General features: G+C 42.5%; 1 protein-coding gene across 4 annotated transcripts in view; it reads left to right on the top strand.

Moving 5' to 3' along the window:
* Positions 1-19815, top strand: part of nup214 (nucleoporin 214) — a 141017-nt gene that overhangs the window by 68189 nt on the left and 53013 nt on the right. For all 4 annotated transcript variants that reach the window (XR_009932708.1, XM_062484629.1, XM_062484628.1 and 1 more), the window contains 5 exons: positions 4278-4356; positions 6870-6939; positions 7334-7424; positions 9729-9784; positions 10134-11684. Coding sequence is in view for 3 of the 4 variants with exons in the window: in XM_062484629.1 (XP_062340613.1) it covers positions 4278-4356; positions 6870-6939; positions 7334-7424; positions 9729-9784; positions 10134-11684 (1847 nt within the window). In the remaining variant the exon portion in view is untranslated. The remainder of the gene's footprint in view (positions 1-4277; positions 4357-6869; positions 6940-7333; positions 7425-9728; positions 9785-10133; positions 11685-19815) is intronic.

Raw genomic sequence — 19815 nt, 5'->3', positions numbered from 1 at the left:
GCTAGATAATCAGTGTGGGACTAGTTTAAGTCCACTCGTCTACTTTTTTGAAGGCAAAGTCACAAATCAAATCGTTGAAGTCAATTTGGCGAAGCAGGTCAAACTCGTTTGACATAACCTTCATGCGAAGCCATTGTCTTGCATGCTTTGTTACCACCACTACGGGTGGGTAAATGCATCAAAAATATGTATTATTATTATTTTATTTATTATTATCTCCCGTGCCGGGGCCCCCTAGTGGCCGGGGCCCGGGGCAGCAGCCCCTCCTGCCCATTGCACAAACGCGGCCTTGAGCAGATGGTACTGTTTGAATCGCGATTCTATCTTTTACAGTAGGCTACTGCCGGTAACGTCGTAGAATAATCTTCAAAGGGGGTTCTTTATTAATGAATGAATGCAATGAGTAGGCTAATGCCTGAAAATATCACGAGAAGGGAAAAACTTAAAAGGACGTTTAAGTCATAGAGATTAGGTCAATTTTTACACCGGTCTGCCAAATGTATTCGTTTTGATTCAACGATGAGGCTGCCTCTTGCAGGGGAAATGAGAAAACATCTATTTCATTCTACACTTCACTCGTATTTTCAGTTGTAAATGAGCAGCAAAAAAAAAATGCTTTTAAATCTGTCATCTTTATAAATAATAAGTATGCATTTTTATATAAAATATACAGAAATATCAGTTGTAAAAATGTCATTCAAAAACGGACCCCTGTGCAACCGACGCAAGCAAGCACACCCTACAATTTCCCCAGAAATTGTACCCTCTCTAGTTATTATTATTTTTCTTCTCCTTGCGCCTCAATATCTCAAAGTCCCTTGACGCATGTGACAGGTCGTGGTGATCGAGACGTTTTTAAAAAGGAAGAATGCAAACACACAGCAGAAGTGTAGTAGTTAACTAGCTCTACAATTTACCGGGGATACTGTAGGTCTGAATCTAGGAGCTAAAGGGAACACAGCTGCCAGCTGTAGGCATAGACATATGTCTCTATGTCTGTAGGTATATGCAGGTAGGAACGCTAGTGTTAAATAAGTATTTCGCTAGTCGGCTCCATGTAGGGGCTTGTGAGACTGCTCGCCAAAGGAAACCAAGTAGCCACTTTTAGCTACGGTACTAATGCTGAGGGCTCGCTGATATCGCTGTCTTAGAACGTTGTATCTATGCGTCGTTGCTAACGTGTGATGACGTTGTGACGTAGGCTTGCACTAAGTTCCCTCTGGCCACACAAGGCACTTATTGCCACAAAAACTTAATTTAAGCCTAAACCGTCAAACGGAACGCTAATACAAGCAACTTAATTGGGACCAATAGGGGTGTTTAGGGTGGGCAAATAATACATAAAATAAATATATATGAGAGAGAACAATGGTTGTGCTCGCCAAAGGCTTGAGCACACCCAATTATATATAGCCTACTGTATTCCGCTACAGTGTTATTTTGTTAAATTTTGGTCGGTGGTGTGCCACAAGATTTTTCTAATGTAAAAAATGTGCTGTGGCTCAAAAAAGTGGAAAAACACTGGGCTAGGCTACTGACCATTTACAATAAGTTGCTTCAATTATTAATTGGCAGCATTTATGCCATTTGAGGGCTCGACAATAACGATGGCCCAGGGCCAGTAAAAAGTAACGTTGGGACAGTTAAACTAGCAACTCACTGGCTCAATCGGGCCACTGCAAATTATTGATTGGAATAGTGTCTGTGTGGGTACTTAGTATCATACTGATGAAATGCTATGGAAGCTTTTATATATTAGCATTGAGGGACCAGAGGTTTCAGTTTCAGCCAGACAGCGTTGTGCAGAGATGGCTGTCAGCAGGGGAGAGAGCACGTCAGGTTTGAGGTTAAAAGTTCATTGTTTTGCTGACTATTACCTTTTAACTTATTATCACTAGAAATGTGATTTCATTTTTGTTCTTTTTATATCCAGGATGTGTTTAATAAATGGTTAAACATGTTAACAGAATAACACAACGTATAAGTCTTTGGTGGAGGGGGGGCCAGTAAGTTTCAAACCCACTGGCCCGATGCGGCAAGTGCCAAAAAATGTTAATGTTGAGCCCTGCATTTAGAACATGAGTGGAAGGGGTGTCTTTAAGTAGCCTAACCTTATTGCTTTAGGGGAAATAGGACGTAAAAATGTGCAATATATGTGGGGGGGGGGGGGGGGGCGTTGTTGTTTGGACAGACCTGCCACCACTGCTAAAAAAAAATCCTTAAGGAAACACTGATTGTGTTTCAGTAGCTTCCAAAAATAGAGACTGAAAATACCAGGTGAAAATGGAGCATGTGTGCTTGAGCTGTTGGAGTTGTTAGTTGAGAATGTTTGTGGGCTTGTTGTTCATGCACCTATGGAACAGCAAGCACCAGTGGACTTCTCTTTTTAACCTAATCCAGTCAAGGCAGTTCGTTCAAAGACAGCCTTTTGAATAATTTACAGTCTATGAAGCTGGATAAGACTACAACACATGGGAGAGTGGTTAATGCACAGCTGTGCATCTGCTCACCTGATTGGCATGCTTATTACTACACAACTGTCCTGCAGTGTATGGTCTGGGCTTGTCCAACTTACTCCTCAGTGGAACTGTCAGATTTAGGGTTCACAATACATCTAGAATGTTCTAACTATTGTTAGAGAGCCTGTTAGTGGTATTTTTTTAAAGCTGGTCTAGGCCTACCTGACAAATGCTTGACTTGCACGCATCAATATTTAATTGAAGCCGTCGGTGACTTATCTCTCTTTCTTTCTCAGACACACAGCTCTTGCTCTTTCTCCCTTTTCCTGCCTGTGGCCGATACCTTCTTGTGTGTTGTGTGATTCGCATACTGACACTTTTGCACAGCGCAGCACAGAAACAACTGCGAACCTGCCCGCCTTGAATATGTTTTTCATGTTCGTGTTGTTAATCGGTGATTATTGCCTTTGAATATTTGAATTCTATCCCTTCAATCATTCAGCTAAATGTAATGTATTACAGACTAAAGTCACTTACGCCACATAAACACTAACCCTGCGTGTCCACTACAGCGGAGCGTCGGCGTCGGCTTCCAATTCATTTTCAATGTCCTACGCGAGCGTCAACAACCGGTTTCATTGAAAATGAATTGGAAGCCGGCACCGCCCGCTCCGCTGTCGTGGACACGCAGGGTAAGTCTTACAGTTTGACCGATATCTAGGCGTGCGCACAGACAGGTGTCATGTGTGCTTCGCATACTGACACCATTGCGCAGCGAACACCTGCCCGCCTAGACGCGTGAGCAATTCAGGCATCGCTTAGATCACACACCAGATTTTCTATCAAACTCTAAGGTGTAGTATTCATTCCGCGCTTTGTAGAACTCGCAAGAGTAGCCCACGCGTAATTCACCCGTATCAGGTACGCGGTGAACGCCCTTTGTGCAGCTACGCTGACACTGATTACACCCCATACTGCACACGTGCGTGTATTGATGTGGTTTTCATACTGATGCCATGCCGTGGGCCGTGAGGAGATGCTGATGAGCCCACACAGCTCACCGGCGAACCTTCCGCGAAGTCCCTCAATCTGAACCACACACTCCACTAGCATCAGCAGTCACCTCACACATCTTTGTACACAGTAGGTTTATACACACATACATTACACACACACACTAACCCTTGTCTAGATAATACCATGTCCTGATAGACCCCTATCCTGATAGTCCTAGCTGAGCAGAGAGGAAGGTAATTCATTGCTTGAAGGCGAGTCTTTTGCCTAGCACTACCCCGGCGTAGTGAGTGAGGGAGGAAGGGAATCGGGTCACTGCCTCCATCCAAGCAGAGGCTAGCAATGTGAGTGCATCTTTCTCCTTTTCTCTTAAGAGCTTGTGCTCATGCTCTCCAACGACCCCTTTCCCCCTGCAGCACTTGCTATCTACAGCCCCTCTCTCTTTCTCTCTCTTTTCTTATCCTTCCCTAGTTGTACCACAGAACACTTATGTGCTGCTCTTTCATGGTCAGAATTATGAGCTGATGCCTAGCAAGTGTCACACATACATACACAAATACACCAGTGAATCAACTTATAGGTTAATGAATGATGCATCCCTGTTAACTATGTATCTGTTATCCCTGTTACTGATTTGTATTCTCCATCCAACCTGATATGACCCAACCAGATTTTAACAGTTTCACATTAAATTGTGATGTTCACTCTTAAGATGCATTTAACATTTTGCCTGTTTGTTCACTTACTGGTATAGTGATAGTGTTTCTGACTGCATTTTCAATCCCACCTTCCCCGCCCCAACAGCTCCTCAGTCCCAGCTCCTGCAGCCCAGGTGGTCCAACAGGTCTTGGCGACTGTGGCCACCACCAACCAGGCCAAACGGGTGAGCAAGCAACTATTGTCCCTCTGTCCACCTATTGACCCTGTAGAGCTCTTTATTTCTTTGGAACTAAATATTGTAATTCTGTTGCAAATGTGCACTTACTATGCCCTATTTGTACATCAGTTTGTATCTGCTGAATGAATAACGTACATGTAGTCCATTCATAAACTGGTGTGATTGATTCATTGGTCTCAATGTCTTAATAATGGTTTTAAGAAGTTCTAAGAAGTCTTTTACTCGTTGAAGTCTCAGTGTTTCCTCTAGGATATTTTTTGCAGTGGGGGCAGGTTTGTAGACCCCCCCCATCTACAAACTAAAGCCGGAGCGAGAACAAGTTTTGCTGAGTTTTGTTGGTGGCCATGATGTTGTGGCCCTCCTCCCCACGGGGTTCGGGAACAGTTTGATTTTCCAGCTACGGCAGTAGGGATGCGTATTGATAAGATTTTAACGACTCCGACTCCTTATCAATTCCTGCTTATCGATTCGGTTCCTTATCGATTCTCTTATCGATGTTCCCCTCTACAGCCATAGGTCTGTGCGTCCTGCACCCCCCCACACACACACTCGTTCTAAACGAATTTCTCAAACGGGCTTTGACTGGCTCTGAAATGAGCTAATACCTACCACCTCTAGGCCTCTTCAGGCCTCTGTTTTCAAAACAAAATCTATTCGGAGATAGAAACTTCAGTTTCTTTGTGTTCAAGCTTCTATTACTCAACACCAGTAGGACTTACAGGGGTCCTAACAACAGGGGAAATAACTTCAGTGTCACCTTTCAAAAGAGACCATTTACATGCATGTACTCCAAATGGTTCAACAACAGCTTTCAATGTACTTTGGGTATGTTGTTTAGGCGTTTTCAGGCACATTTAACAGGACTATTAAAAGGTTAAACAATTAAAATGCTAAGTTTAATAATGGATTAAAAATCAATATGCTCAGTTTAATAATGCGACACACGAACGTTTGCTGATAACACACGCCGCCCCGATAACGTGAAATGATCAATAAGATCAATACTAATGGGAGACGAATGCCGGAGCTAAAATGTATGCTTCAAACGACGGGACGGAACATAACTAGATCGACTACACACATTACACAAATTGCTTCACACAGTAACAAGTGGTTGTGATCACTTCTGAGCAGTTTAGCTCTACCTTAGATAGTTAGAGATGAAGCGCGAACGTTAGCTGCGCTGCTGCATGCATCGAACACATGACGTTCCAGTAACTTCATTCCATGCAGTGTGTTCAAATGCTTCTTCATATTTGTAGTATTTCCTCCCTTCGACGAAATAGACTTTTTACACGCGTTACAAGTGGCGTTGTTGTCATTTTGTCGTGTGAAATACAACCAAACTTTAGAATGCTTCTTCCTAGTTGCCATGTTTGCTGCAGTCTGTCTATGCCCGAACATTTATAGCTTATTCAGACAGACGTTCGCATGACCCATTATTAAACTGAGCATATCGATTTTTAATCCATTATTAAACTTAGCATTTTAATTGTTTAACGGCACAGAGAATCGTTAACAGAATCGTTAAGGAATTTTGCCAACGATTCCAAGGAATCGATTCACTGGGAACCGGTTCTAAACAAGAACCGGTTCTCGATACCCATCCCTATATGGCAGCTAGCTCTGTTACAGTAGTGGTGAAGGAAATAGCGATTGGTTATGGCAGATCAGAGTGGCTCTGGGCAGATCCAATAGTTTTAAACTTCAACAGAGTACCCGCCTACAAGAAAGTCAACGCTTGTCAATGGAGCGAGGCCAGACTCTGCACAAATGAAATGTACGAGAGTCTGGTTAGGACCAGGCTAATTTCTGATACCATGGCGGCAGAAATTTTGCCGTGGTGGGCCGCCACGGCAAGATCAACATAGAGGAAAGAGAAGGAAGTCTTTTGACAACTCGGATGCTATTTATTAGCATCCGATTAGTGTATTATTTTATTGATCTTGAAATTCAGTAATGCCAATAGCAGGATCTACTGTCTTGCAAACTCTTACCCCTTATTTAAACCTCTGTCTCTGGTCATTGGTTGGAGGGGGGAACACCATTATAAAAAAGGTGCAAAATATCTCAGAACCCTCCCATGTCCTGGCGGTGGGGCGATAAAAGTTGCATCAGGCTGGGAAACCATTCATACCAGGGGAACGCTCACATCACACTTTTGTCAGCCAAGGGTCAAGTTTATGGGTATGACCCAAGTAAACACAGTACGCAGAAACACACAGACATAAGCTTAACTGAAACCGTACTGTAGGTCTCTAATGAAATGCACTATTGAAATCCCTTTTTGAACTGCATATTAAACAGGGGGTCAGTAAGTACCTCAAAACTCCATATTTTATATCTCTCAATGATGTATAACATTAAGCTCTTAAAAAAGGAAATGCACGCAAGCATGTGTATTGATTGTCCCTACACTCGAGTGTCAGCTCTTTTTAGGATAGCTTTGCAGACAAGTGTGTTAATAACACAGGAGGTTGTTTTTTTTTTCTTTTCAGAATTCCACCCAAGGGATACTTAAGGTGTCCACAGAGGGTACGGCCGCCCCCCTTTCAGGGTTAGTGTTAGGTAAGTATATAATTAAACTTTATTTTTATTTTTTATTCATTAGACTTGCATGGTAAAACCCTCTGACATTTTTGGGAACTGTATAAAGCTAGCAAAGCTTTATATAGCCGTAGTAGCATACCAGAGTGGTGTAAAGCTGTACAGCAAGATATAACTGTACTGCAATACCAAAATTGTAACAATTTAACACCAACTCATCATTTAATTTCTCAACAGATAGGGTTTATATTTGTCTTTCATTGTTAATATGACAAATTGTATTAATTAAATTAATGACATACATTGGTGATTAAATCATGTTGGTAGTGGTCAAATAATTTTCTCATAATTATCACTCATGCTCTTTCTGTCCGCCTCTATCTTTTTCGGCCTTCCCACCCCATATCCCTGCCAGGCGAAGCCCCCAAACCAGATGGCCTAGTCCCCTCTACCGTGGCCCAATCTCAGGGGATGCAGAGCAGCAAGGCCTTCTCTTTCACAACCACGTGAGTCAACCTGCAGCCCTGACGTTGTGGTGGTCAAAGTGCTCAAATCCTCCGTAAATACTGCAGAAAAAAGTGATACTTTTATGTAGTGGTGGGCCGTTATCGGCGTTAACGTGAGACTCTTATCGGGCGATAAAAAAAATATTGCCGTTAATCTATTCTCAAAGTTGGGTTGGGAGCTGGGTCTATACTACGCAAGCTATGATGACTTTCACCTTGATATTTTAGCGCGGATGTATACCTAGCCGAATTGCACTGTAGGTGGCGAGAACGAGTCTTCGAACCTGTGTGTATACCTTGTGTATGAAATTATCACATCAAAGTGACGTGCTAACATGCTGCAGCTATGAAGCCGCCTGGTTTGCTTCAGGGAAAATGTATTTTTAAGAAGCTTCCCAATGGAAACCTCGACAAGACTAAGGTTGTTTGCACTTTGTGCTATGCGGAATTAGTTTACTGTAGGAGTTTTAACAAATTGTTAAAACAATTTGTTTGTAAACCTCGACCTACGGTCTCGGTTAACAAACGTTTTAACAAATCGAGGCGACAAAGCGTTTGCTGACCTGTCGAGGAGTAAACATTTGGTTTCTTATATACTACAACAATACGTGGGAAGATCACAAATCAAACAGGTTGAATCTGGCGCAGACGCCATGTTGGCAGAGCAATCAGCTGCACTTGCACTGGTGACGTCACTACATCTCCAAGGCAACATATCAACAACATCAATTCGTCTTCTGTCTGCTTCAGATACTTCTTTAAAACGGGAAGCGATTGGCGATTGTGCAAAAACCATATTTGGTTGTTTTTTTAGGTTTTTTTGGCCATTTAGGCTACTTTGTTGCCGTACATCTCCAAGGCAACTGCTTGTTGCTAGGTCCGTAAAAACGTTTATTTACCTCTGCGAACTTTCAGGAGGTATATAAACGGATTTATTAACTTTTGAGAACGTCTTCTGGACCAATAGGAACAGCGTATTGGTCCAATTATTACACTAGTATATAAGAAACACAAGTACATGTTATTGAACATAATTTATTTTCATCACCAATTATCATAGTAGAACAGCTTTCAGAAGCAGTTTGTGATGCATTTTGGAAACAGGAGATGAGCTCCTGGTCTAATGCGCCACCTGGCTTGAGAAACCCGTTCTCAAAGACTTACTTTTAGTCATTATTTGGGTAGCACACATAGTCTGAATGCCTTTGGCGGAATTAAAATGAGCCATTTTATTCTAGATTAATCTAGATTAACGCCAAGATTACAGTGAGATTAATCTATGCCCACCACTACTTTTATGACATCCTGGTTGTAACCAGTGTTAGTAACTTGTAAAGTAACTTGTTGCATTACAAGATTACTACCATAAAAAAATACTTAGTTAGTGTTACATACTGAGAAAAGTTACTCGTTAGAGTACTTTTGAGCTACCAAAAATCGACGCACGTGTGCAGTGTGGGGTGTAATCAGTGTCAGCGTAGCTGCACACAGGGCGTTCACCGCGTACCTGATACGGGTGAATTACGCGTGGGCTACTCTTGCGAGTTCTACAAAGCGCAGAATTAATACTACACCTAAAACCTCTTTGCAATAACATGCGTATGTTATTGTCCGGAGGGCGCGTCGCTTACTGTACATCTACCTTTTATTGGAGCTTATTACCTCCACCGTCATTGCATAGGTTAGTTCACAGGTCATTGTCTGTAACTGCAGGCTAATAACAGCAATGACAGATGCAACAGCTTTTACTGCTCTTTATTAACAAAGTAAACAAAATCAAGAGGAGCTGAATGCATATAGCCAAACAAGTGCATACACAATTGTGTTGTTGTTGCAATTCAGTTGATAATGGTAGCATCTCCTCCACCATGTAACCAGCTACATTTCCCTCGGAGTGACAGCTTTAGCCAAACTAAAAGCTAGCTGTTGCTGTTTCGGCAGGGGAGATTCTAGACCATTTCAAGTGGGGGGGACTAAGCTGGGGCAAGTTGTACTGTTAGTGGAGCCAATTACTACATTAAACTTAGCTTGTTGTCAAACGCATTGTTACTCTTTACAACAAAAGAGTAATCTTAGTACTCAAGCATTACACATTACCCCCAACACCAAAGTTTGGAGGAAATCCTTTTTGACAGAGTTAGTTTGAAAGGTAAATGTGGAAATCCTGTTCACTCGAGGTTTCAAAAAGCAATTTTGAGTACTGACGGAACAGCAGAAATGGGTATACAGTAGATTAAAAGTTCTCTGACACAGCATGTGTGTAATGCTTCCTGATTACTTTCTGAATTTTGGGGGGTTTGACAGGTCTATTAGTGGCTTCAGTTTCTCATCAGTGACCCAAGAAGCTGCAAACTCACAAGGTAACACTCTTATGCAAAACCTTTTGATATCCATAAGTAGATCCTATAGTTGATTTTAATATGATGGCACACTCAGTTATTTGCTCATTTGATCAACACAAGCTAAGAAAATGCATCAAAGTTGAGTTAGTAAATGTTATAACCATCTTTGTTTCTCGGTATCTACATTCTCTCTTTTTCTTTGTTTGTTCTGTTCCTTATCTCACTCTGTCCCTCGCCTCCTCCTTACTTTCACTCCTTCCCGCTCTCTACCCTTCATTTATTTATGCTTTCTATGTCTTTCTTTCTCTTTGCCTTGCCCATTTGTTTCTCTATCCCTTCCCCCCCCTCCATCCATCTTTCTTTGCAGTGAAGGATGTGGCTAAATTCTCCTTCAGTGGTAGCAGCAATGCGGGCAAGATGTTCTGCAAAGTGGAAGAGGGGCCTTTCTCTTTTACCCCCAAGTCCACCTCACCAGCCTTGGGAGGTGACAGTTTTCCCACACCCCCTCCAAGCATGTCAGGGGAGGCTGGCCAGCCATCTTCCATCAGCCCTGCACTCCCAGTGGAGCCCCAAGGGCCTAAAGTAGGGGGGGAGACCCTGGGGATTTTCTCTGGATTGAGAGTAGGCCAAGGGGACGAAGAGGTTAAAGATGTCACCAAGCCATCTGCTTTCAGTTTTGGACAGCCCAACAATGAAGGCGGGCTAGATGTTAGTGCGGCACACTTTCATTTTGGAGCAGCCTTACAGCAAGGAAAACCAGCTGAGGTGGAGTCTGAAGCTAAAGACTTGTCCAAGACCACCAAACCACCGGAACCATCCTTTTGCAGCCTCTTGGCAGCGCCCGTTCCCTGTTCTTCCCCCAATCCAGAGGAGAAGCCCAAAGCCCCCACACCTCTGTTGGACCCTACCCCTTCCCCAGAACGCAAGCCATCCCTTGAACCTCAGAGAGAAGACACTCCTCCCCTCTCTGCTGGTTCTGTCCCTGCAGGTGACGTACCCCCCCCATCCAACCCCTCACTCACAGCCTTGATTTGTGAAAAAACCTCCACGCCCCATGTCGCAACCCCTTCAGTGGCCCCTTTCCTGCCAGTGTCAGTCACCCCGCCTACTGAGGGTGGTATCACTTCACTGCCCCTGCCCCCTAGCGTCAACCCTGAATCAACCCAAGAAACCGCTCCAAATCCAATTTCCTCTCTTCCCCTAACTCTGGAATCTGCCCCACCACCACCTCCCTATCACCCCCTCGCCACCTCTGACAAGCCTGGGTCTATTTGTTCCCAGCCCACTCCTCCTGATGACACATCCATGGCAGTCCCCAACCTCACCCTAGTCATCAATACTGCCGCCCCCACTGCCACCACCCTCACCCCGACCGTGGCTAACATTGCGCCGATATCCTCAGCCTCAGTCTTTGAGCAGCCTGTTCTGATCCCATCCTCCTCAGCCTCTGCCCCAGCCCTGGCCTCAGCCGCCACAAGCTTCTGCACTCCCAGCTTTGGCGCCAATACCGGAGGAGGAGCCTTCGGCACCCAAACCGTATTTGGACAGGGGGGTGGGTTTGGACAGCCTGCCCCTAATACAACTGGCTCTGCTGCCAGCTTCGGCTTCGGCCAGTCGGCATTTGGCACCAGTCCTGGATTTAGCCAACATGTGGCAACTGCCACCCCTGTAGCAGCATCCAGTAGTGCCACTACAACCGCTGGAGGGAGTTTGTTTGGAGGCCCAATTTCAAGCAATGCCAGCTCCTTCTCGTTTGGCACCTCCAACAATGCCAGTGCGGCCAGCAGCACAGGGATTTTTGGGCAGAGTGCCACCCCGGGCTTCGGACAGCAGAGTTCTGGGTTTGGGCAGGGGTCTGTTTTCGGGGGCAACACCACCACCACGTCTTCTACTGGGTTCAGCTTCGGACAGCCCTCAGGTGAGTGTGTGTTTTAAAGAAGGATGTGTTTGTGTGCGTGTAACTGTCTGTGACTTAATTAAGGTTTTTGGAGGCAACTTTACGGGTTGTCAGTCACACACTTGTGTGCAGATTGCTTCACAGGAGTGACTGAACATGTTAAATCCTTTAACATGATGAAAAATATACGTAACTAGAGAGGGTACAATTTCTGGGGAAATTGTAGGGTGTGCTTGCTTGCTTCGGTTGCTTCCGTTTTTTAATGACATTTTTACAACTGATATTTCTGTATATTTCATATAAAAAATGCATAGCCTACTTATTTAAAGATTACATTGATTTAAAAGCATATTTTTTTCTGCTCATTTACTACTCAAAATACTAAGAGTGAAGAGTAGAATGAAACAGTTGTCTTCTCATTTCCCCTGCAAGAGGGAATGGTGATCAGCAGCCTCATAGTTGAATCAAAACTAATACATTTGGCAGCCCGGTGTAAAAATGGACCTAATCTCTGTGACTTAAACGTCATTTTAAGTTTTTCCCTTCTCGTGATATTTTCAGTCATTTAGCCTACTCGTATTGCATTCATTCATTAGTAAAGAACCCCCTTTGAAGCTTATTCTAACAACGACGTTACCCGGCAGTAGCTATCTCAGATGGAATCGCGATTCAAATAGTACCATCTGCTAACTGAAAATATGCCCCCAAAAACGTAAATAAGCTTGACATTTATTTAGGGGAAAATCCCTCATTCATAAAAATCTCAGTGGTAAAAAAATGCGATATAACCCTGTGTGGAGAAGCTGCCCCGGTAAATTGTACTACTACAGTACAGTACTTCACTGTTTTCGTCTTCGTAGCGATTGCGTTGGTTGAATTCGATTTAACGTTCTGTTGTACGGTTTAGGCTGAAATGAATCATTTTCATGAACAGATTGAACAGACAAAGTTTAGGCTGTGGCAATGGAATTCAGGTTAGTAGTCACTAGTCAGATAGTTTCACCTATTGAAAGACTTTTGATTTAAGTAAGGGTAGTGCCGAACATGTGCCACCATTTGACTTCCTACTGTAAACAGCTGTGGAGATGTTTTTGTTAGCTACTAGACTAGGCTACAGCGTTCCAGTGAGCTACACTGGTTTGACACCACAGGTAATGATAATTTCACCCACAAATTGTTTACTTGTAATCTAATGTCATAATAAATCCTACAACGAAAATGTATTTGTGAGGAATGTTTATTTTAACGATTGAAAACGGATGCATCATAGACCGCTGTAGTATGTGTTGCCCGGGCAACAGAGGCTAATGTCATGATGCTAATGCTTCAGTGAAATAGTAGACTACTGTTTCCGAAAGTAGATGTACTTCCTTAATAATATCAGCTTATATTGTACATTACACATCACAATTGTGTGTCATATCACAAAGTAAAATTAGCAAATAGTTATCACCCAGACCTCTTTGCTTGTGGCGTTTCTGAAGCTGCCTTGCAGTAAAGCAGTTAGCCTAGCTATCTCCCAGAAGTTAACGAGCTGCTAAACTAATGTTCTGCTAGAGATAGTCACGCGAGTTTTCATGACGTTAGTGATGTTAGTAGCGTCAGTGACTGTGGCTAGCAAGTTAGCCACCGTTAGCTTCACTTTTTGCCACAAAAACGTAATTTCTACTTAACCGTGCAACGGAACGTAAATACAAATACAAGAAACTTGACCTTCCCCCCCGGAAGGTCAAGTTAATAAATATATATATATTTTTTGTTTTGTTTTTTATATAGCGTCCGACTTAATGTTACCTTTCCTATAAAACAGGTCTATAGCTTGCTCTTTTATTAAACAAACTAAATGGCCTTATGTTATTTATCTTATTATTTACACAATGGTATGTCATTACTGTCTCTACATGGTCGCCGTTGGTTGCAGTTTTCTGTGTGCGTCTGTGGGTCAAATATTTCAGTTCTGTATGAAGTTATATATGATCCTTTGAAGTTAAATATGATACGCTCTGAGATCCACCCTGTTCGTAAGGTCACAAAAATGTTTTATTCAAACAGGGACTGCACTAGTTTCAATCAACATGGCTTCTAGTATGTATCAATTAGAGGAATAAATTATCAATATTCAACTAGTTTTTCCTAGAACAACTACATGCCTAAAAATGGTCTAGAACTGTTTGGGGGGAAAAGAGGACACAATCGCAGCATTCAGCGGGTTAGAAATCTGTTTTTTATATGTATGTACAGGGCTCAACGTTAACATTTTTTGCCGCTGGCCCCACGGGCCAGTGGGTTTGAAACTTACTAGCCCCAAGACAATTTTTACTGGCCCCCTCTCCAAAAGTTGTAATTTATCATTGTTACAACAAAACCAAAGACTTATAAGTTATGTTATTCTGTTAACATGTTTAACCATGTATTTAACACATCATGGATATAAAAATAACAAAAATGAAATCACATTTCTAGTGATAAAAAATAAAAAGTTAATAGTCAGCAAAACAATTGACTTTTAACCTCAAACATGACGTGCTCTCTCCCCTGCTGACAGCCATCTCTTCACAACTCTTGCTTAAACTGTGAAACCTCTGGGCCCTCAATGCTAATATAAATGCTATAAAAGCTTCCATAGTATTTCATTAGTATGATACTGAGTACCCAAGTCGACACCATTCTTCTGCTGCAGTTCAATAGCCCGGGGGAACGACATTGTGAAAAGCAAATAAGTGCTAATGGGCATGGCAGGATTAAGACAATGGGCTTTAGGGGCTGCAGCCCTGGGCCTCGCCACCAGGGGGCCTCAGGTTGCCCGATGTCGAGTGTGTCAACGGCACCGTGCAGCATAACATTAGAAAAATTCAGAGTGAAAACAAAAATATTGTGCGAAAATGTCCGGTCAAAGACAGCACGAGAGTGGGGCCAAAATCCGCGATGGGACTGAGCTCGAATAGTTTCGAGTTCTTATAGTATAAAATCGCTGTCAATCAAAAGGAGATGGAGTCTTTCGACAGACCCTCTAATCATCAAGCAGAAGCCCAGCGTCCAGGCCAGCCCACTCCTCCATTCACCCATAATCGCAGCATTTATCCAATGACCGTATAGTTTCGAAGCACTGAAAAAAACTGTTCAAAGCAGCCCCATTGAAGTCCATTGAAGCTGGGCTTCAACAGGGAAATGCACTGTGGTGCTACGGGAATGTATGAGAAGGAAATCAGTCAGTCGACCTGCTACGTAGCTGATTCTGAACGAACTCGTCTTCGAGATGAACGTGTTCTTAACGCATTTAAAATGTTAACACAATAGTAAATATTTCAACCAGCGTAGCGCGCTTAGTGAAAGCGTAGGGTTCGGGTTCGGTGTAAAAAAAATCTAAGGTTCTGCCGAAACTGAATCCTGTCAAAAAGCCCAGTATTCGGCCGAATCCGAAACCGAATCCTGGTTAGAATTAGAATGCCAAAGGTCTGCAATGTTGTAATTGCTGCAAATGGAGCATTATTTGACGAAAGCAAATTTTGAAGAATTAAATTTATATTTCAAATAAAAATAATTATTTCTAATAATAATAATTAACCTTGTAAATGTCTTGACTATATTTTCTATTCATTTTGAAAGTTATTTGATAAATAAGTGTGAGTTTTCATGGAAAACATGAAATTGTCTGGGGTAACCCCAAACTTTTGAACGGTAGTGTATATATATACATATATATATCGCGTCGGGGCGATATAGGGGCCTCATCCTGGTAATTAGCCCCAGGCCTAAAAAAAATCTGGCCCTGCTAATGGGAAGAACCATAAGAGCATGTAGTTAAACAAGTTACAAATTAAACAACATGAACTTCAAAAAGTGCAAGAGTGTACCTGTAGAAAAAGCAAGCAACAATAATATAATTCACAGCGAGTACAAGTAAAATCAGTTACAACTAACCTACAAGAGCAACAAGTCCCTCAATAAGAGTCATTGTGTTCCTGGAGGAAACTAACATCAGGTCCAGCAAATCATTCCTAAGTACCGTTGTACTCCCGGAACAAGTGCGTCTTAAGCCTTTGTTAAAAAATGTATTGAGATTAGAGAATTACAATTTGACAACCACTCGTCACTCAATACTCAACTCTTGATTGGCCAACGGTGCGCCCCACGAGCTGCAAAGTTATTTATGCATTTAGAAGATAGCAAAACATGCAGGATGTTAAGTTTTACAATGTTTTTTATTTCAATCAATGCTTTTCAGTGGCCCGATCGGGACAGTGAGTTGCTAGTTATACTGTCCCAACGTTACTTTTCACTGGCCCGGGCCATCGTTATTGTCGAGCCCTGAATGTAACTAATTGCGCAGCCTTTAGTTTGAGTTACATAGTTCTGTCAGTTTTCCCACTACGTGGATATCATAGGAACTGACTAAAGGATCTTGCTGTGCAATTTACCATTGCCTTGTGGGAAAAAAATCCCCACACTATCCCCTTATTTTGAGAAGTAGGCTGTAGAGTTGTTTTATTTTGCATTCCTCGCATTTACTGTTATAATCCTCAAGTACTTTTTAGGGATGCACGCTATATCGGTGGCAATTGCGGTATCGGCCAATAAATGTTTATTTTAAGTGTTATTGTTATTGGTCCGATAACAAAATGTGATTGATAAATTAAAGACGATAAATTATGGATTATTTCTGCCCGTTTGACCACGTATTTTTCATGTCAGGCAATATATTTAATTAATATTAAAGAAAGTCGGCCATAGGAATGTATAATTAATTGTAAAATTTAAGATATCTGATCAGTTTGGTAAAAGAAAGATCTAGATGTTTTATGCTGTTAAGGTTTTAATAAAAGCAGTTGTCCACTGTATTTGTTTGCCTTTTTGTAACCAGACTGTATTTATCGGCATTTATCGGTTGTCAGCTTCCAAATATAAAGAGTTATCAGTATCGGCCAAGGTTTTCATATCGGTGCATCCCTAGTACTTGTACACACACTGCCTCAACCTGGTCAGTGTTTCCCACATAATTAGATTATATTTGTGGTGGTAGGCAGGGGCGGAGCCAGACTTGGGTCCTAGTATCATTTTGATGCAAGTGTAGATATGGACAACATTTTTTGCATTAATTTCAGCACAAAATAGTTTAGTTTAGCTTCATGAAATATACACATTACTTTGTACTCATATTGTTATATTTGCAGAATATATTTAACTATGAATATTATTATATTTAACCTACATGTATCAGTTTTGGACACATTTGTGCAGAGAATTATGATACTAAGGCCCAATCCCAATGTCCCCCTAAACCCTGAACCCTCACAGACTTGAAGTCACCTAGTAAGTGATTGAGTGCAAGAAGCTGCAAGGGCCAAAAAATTGGCTATAAATTGGAATGGGACACCACGTTGCTGCATTATCTGCAAAATAGTAATTTTGTTGGATCAAATCTGATGAAAGCATATTTGGAGTTTATCAAAGGACAACCTACACACAGTTCTGGCTATATATACCATCAGTGAGCTTTGTGTTTAATCTTACATGTGAACTGTTTACGTCAAGGTTGGTTGCTCCTTCCATGCATTCTTGTTTGTTTACCGTTCTTATTCTTGTCTTATGAGGCGGGTTTGCCAGGATTTTTTCTCGCTTCCGGGCTTCCATTGGTAAACCTTGTTTCACGTCACAACGCTGTGAATTGTGGGCAAATGAGCCAAAGTCTGCAAAAATGCAGACTGACGAAAAGGGTGCATAAAGGGCAAAATAATTCTGCGAAGGAGCCCCTGCACACTTGACGATTTGACTGTGGGACAGCCCTAAGCGTGGACGTTGGGATTAGGCCTAACCGTTCGTAAACACCGGATTGGGGCTCTTCACAGATGGGAGAGAGAACGCGAGCGGGGCAAGAAGAGGCTGAGCGAATCAATGCGCTGTAATCAGCTCTACAATTAAGCATTTTGCCATGTGAAACAACATGGAAAAAATAACATGTTGTGGCAGGCCGCCACAAAGAAATTATGTACAGGAAACACTGCTGGTCCTTTCCTTTTCTGCAATGGCTAAATTGTGATGGCTGGACAACTGCTTCAGAGCATCTCCAAAACTATCTCTTGTGGGGTGTTCCTGGTCTGCAGTGGTCAGTGCCTATCAAAAGTGGTCCTAGGAAGGAAAAGTGGGGATCACAGACCAGTCAGGGTGCCCATGCTGACCCCTGTCCACTGCCAAAAGCTTCTACAATGGGAACTTGAGCATCAGAACTGGACCCCACGGAGCAGTGGAAGAAGGTGGCCTGGTCTGATGAATCATGTTTTCAATATATATCAAATTATTTTCATTTTTAAGGCACTTCTGCCTTTGTTATTTTTCATATACCCCCTTTCCACCAAAGTGAACCGGAAGCTAGTTCGGAGCTGGTTCAAGAACGGAGCCTACTAAGAGCCGTTTTGCTTTTCCATGGGCTAAAGAGCCACCACAGAGCCACGTCATTACGTCACTGTATACGTCTCATCTTTCCTAGCAACGCTAGCGCGGCAGCGCCAAACACAAAGCAGAGCCCGTCTAAAGGCTGTTTATTAATTCGAAGAACGTGTTTTCTTGGCTATTGCGCAATACCCTGGACTCGCAGCAGTATGACAACACTGGCATTATCAGCTGTATAGTGCTTGTGTATTACATTTGTGTTAAATATAGGCTCAATAGCTCATAACATTTGTGTTTGTCATTTCATTCATTTGATAGGATTATGATAAAACGCAGCAACTAGTGTCTGCACTGCGATGCTAGCTAGGTTATCGAAAAGTCGGAGCAAATTTACAAATTAGCAGTTTCATCAATAAAATAAGCACATTTTCAGCAACTACACTGCCCACTTCTTGTTACATTTTAATTCAGATGCTGATTTACAAGTACCGTTTAGCTGAAATATGAATTGTAAAAACTTAGAGCAATGGCGGTCAAAGGATTCTGTTTGTCTTGTTGGTCGTGGTAACCCCTGACGCGGTTCTTTCTTGGTTCACAATCTAGCCCAGCTCCGAAGTGGTGCTTTTAGCGAACCACGTACAAACCACTTACAAACCACTTTTCCGGTTCTCAGTCTGTCGAAAGAGAAAGAACTGGTTCGCGATTAAGCACCGGCTCCGAACCGGCCCCCAAAATGCGTTGGTGGAAAAGGGGTAATAGAGACAGTGTAGAGGGACATGAATTGTAGGGGACAGAGAAACGGGAATGACATTCAGCAAAAGGCCTGGGTTGGATTGGAACCCAGGTCACTGTGGTATGCGGAACACCCCAGCAGATTGGATTGGATTTTTTAATTCTATATCTGTATCGGGCTAGGCGATATATCGAATTTTAGCGATAGTTTCACAAATTTGACAACGATGTAAAATTTGAAAATATCGAAAATTTCCAATTCAAGAATACTTTCCCAAAGAACGCGCCGAACGTCCAATATTACGTTTCCTTTTCGTCTTATCGCGTATTCCCGCGCAAGAGACGTGAGGTGGGGGAGGGTCTTTTTTTTTTTACTGCTTAAACTTGCACTACACATTTTGTACTTTGTAACAATAGTTTTTTTTGTTTTCTAATGGGGGGAAAAGAAAATCATGTTTTTGTATTATTCAAAAGCAAATGCAAACATTTACATTTAGTCATTTAGCAGACGCTCTTATCCAGAGCGACTTACAGTAAGTACAGGGACATTCCCCCCGAGGCAAGTAGGGTGAAGTGCCTTGCCCAAGGACACAACGTCAGTTGGCACGGCCGGGAATCGAACTGGCAACCTTCGGATTACTAGCCCGATCCCCTCACCGCTCAGCCACCTGACTCCACAGGAGTCTGACTCCACAGGAGTCAGGTATATATCGTCATTTGCAAAGATGTTCTTTATGATGATTAGGAGAGTAGGGAGAGGAGCATGCTGATGTCATAACTCAGTAGATGCCAAAAAAGGGCCATCAAAATTACCCTTTTGGATGTCCCAGTTGTTGTCTTCTCCCCCCCTCCCGCTTTGCTGCATAGCAGAGGTAGTAGTAGTAGTCTAGTGTGTCAGCAGCTGAATGCACTGGGTTTCTGAGGTCAGTGGAACGTAGTAAGCAGAGTTTAGTAGTTTTTGCTTAGGTATGTGGAGTTCAAAGGATTGGTGTGTGTGTGTGATGGCAGGGAAGACAGGACGGTTCAATGGATG

This window comes from Osmerus eperlanus, chromosome 18 (genome assembly GCF_963692335.1).
Source record: "Osmerus eperlanus chromosome 18, fOsmEpe2.1, whole genome shotgun sequence".
Taxonomy (NCBI): domain Eukaryota; kingdom Metazoa; phylum Chordata; class Actinopteri; order Osmeriformes; family Osmeridae; genus Osmerus; species Osmerus eperlanus.
The sequence above is the reverse complement of the archived record's forward strand: the minus strand, read 5'-3'. Positions and strand labels throughout refer to the sequence as shown.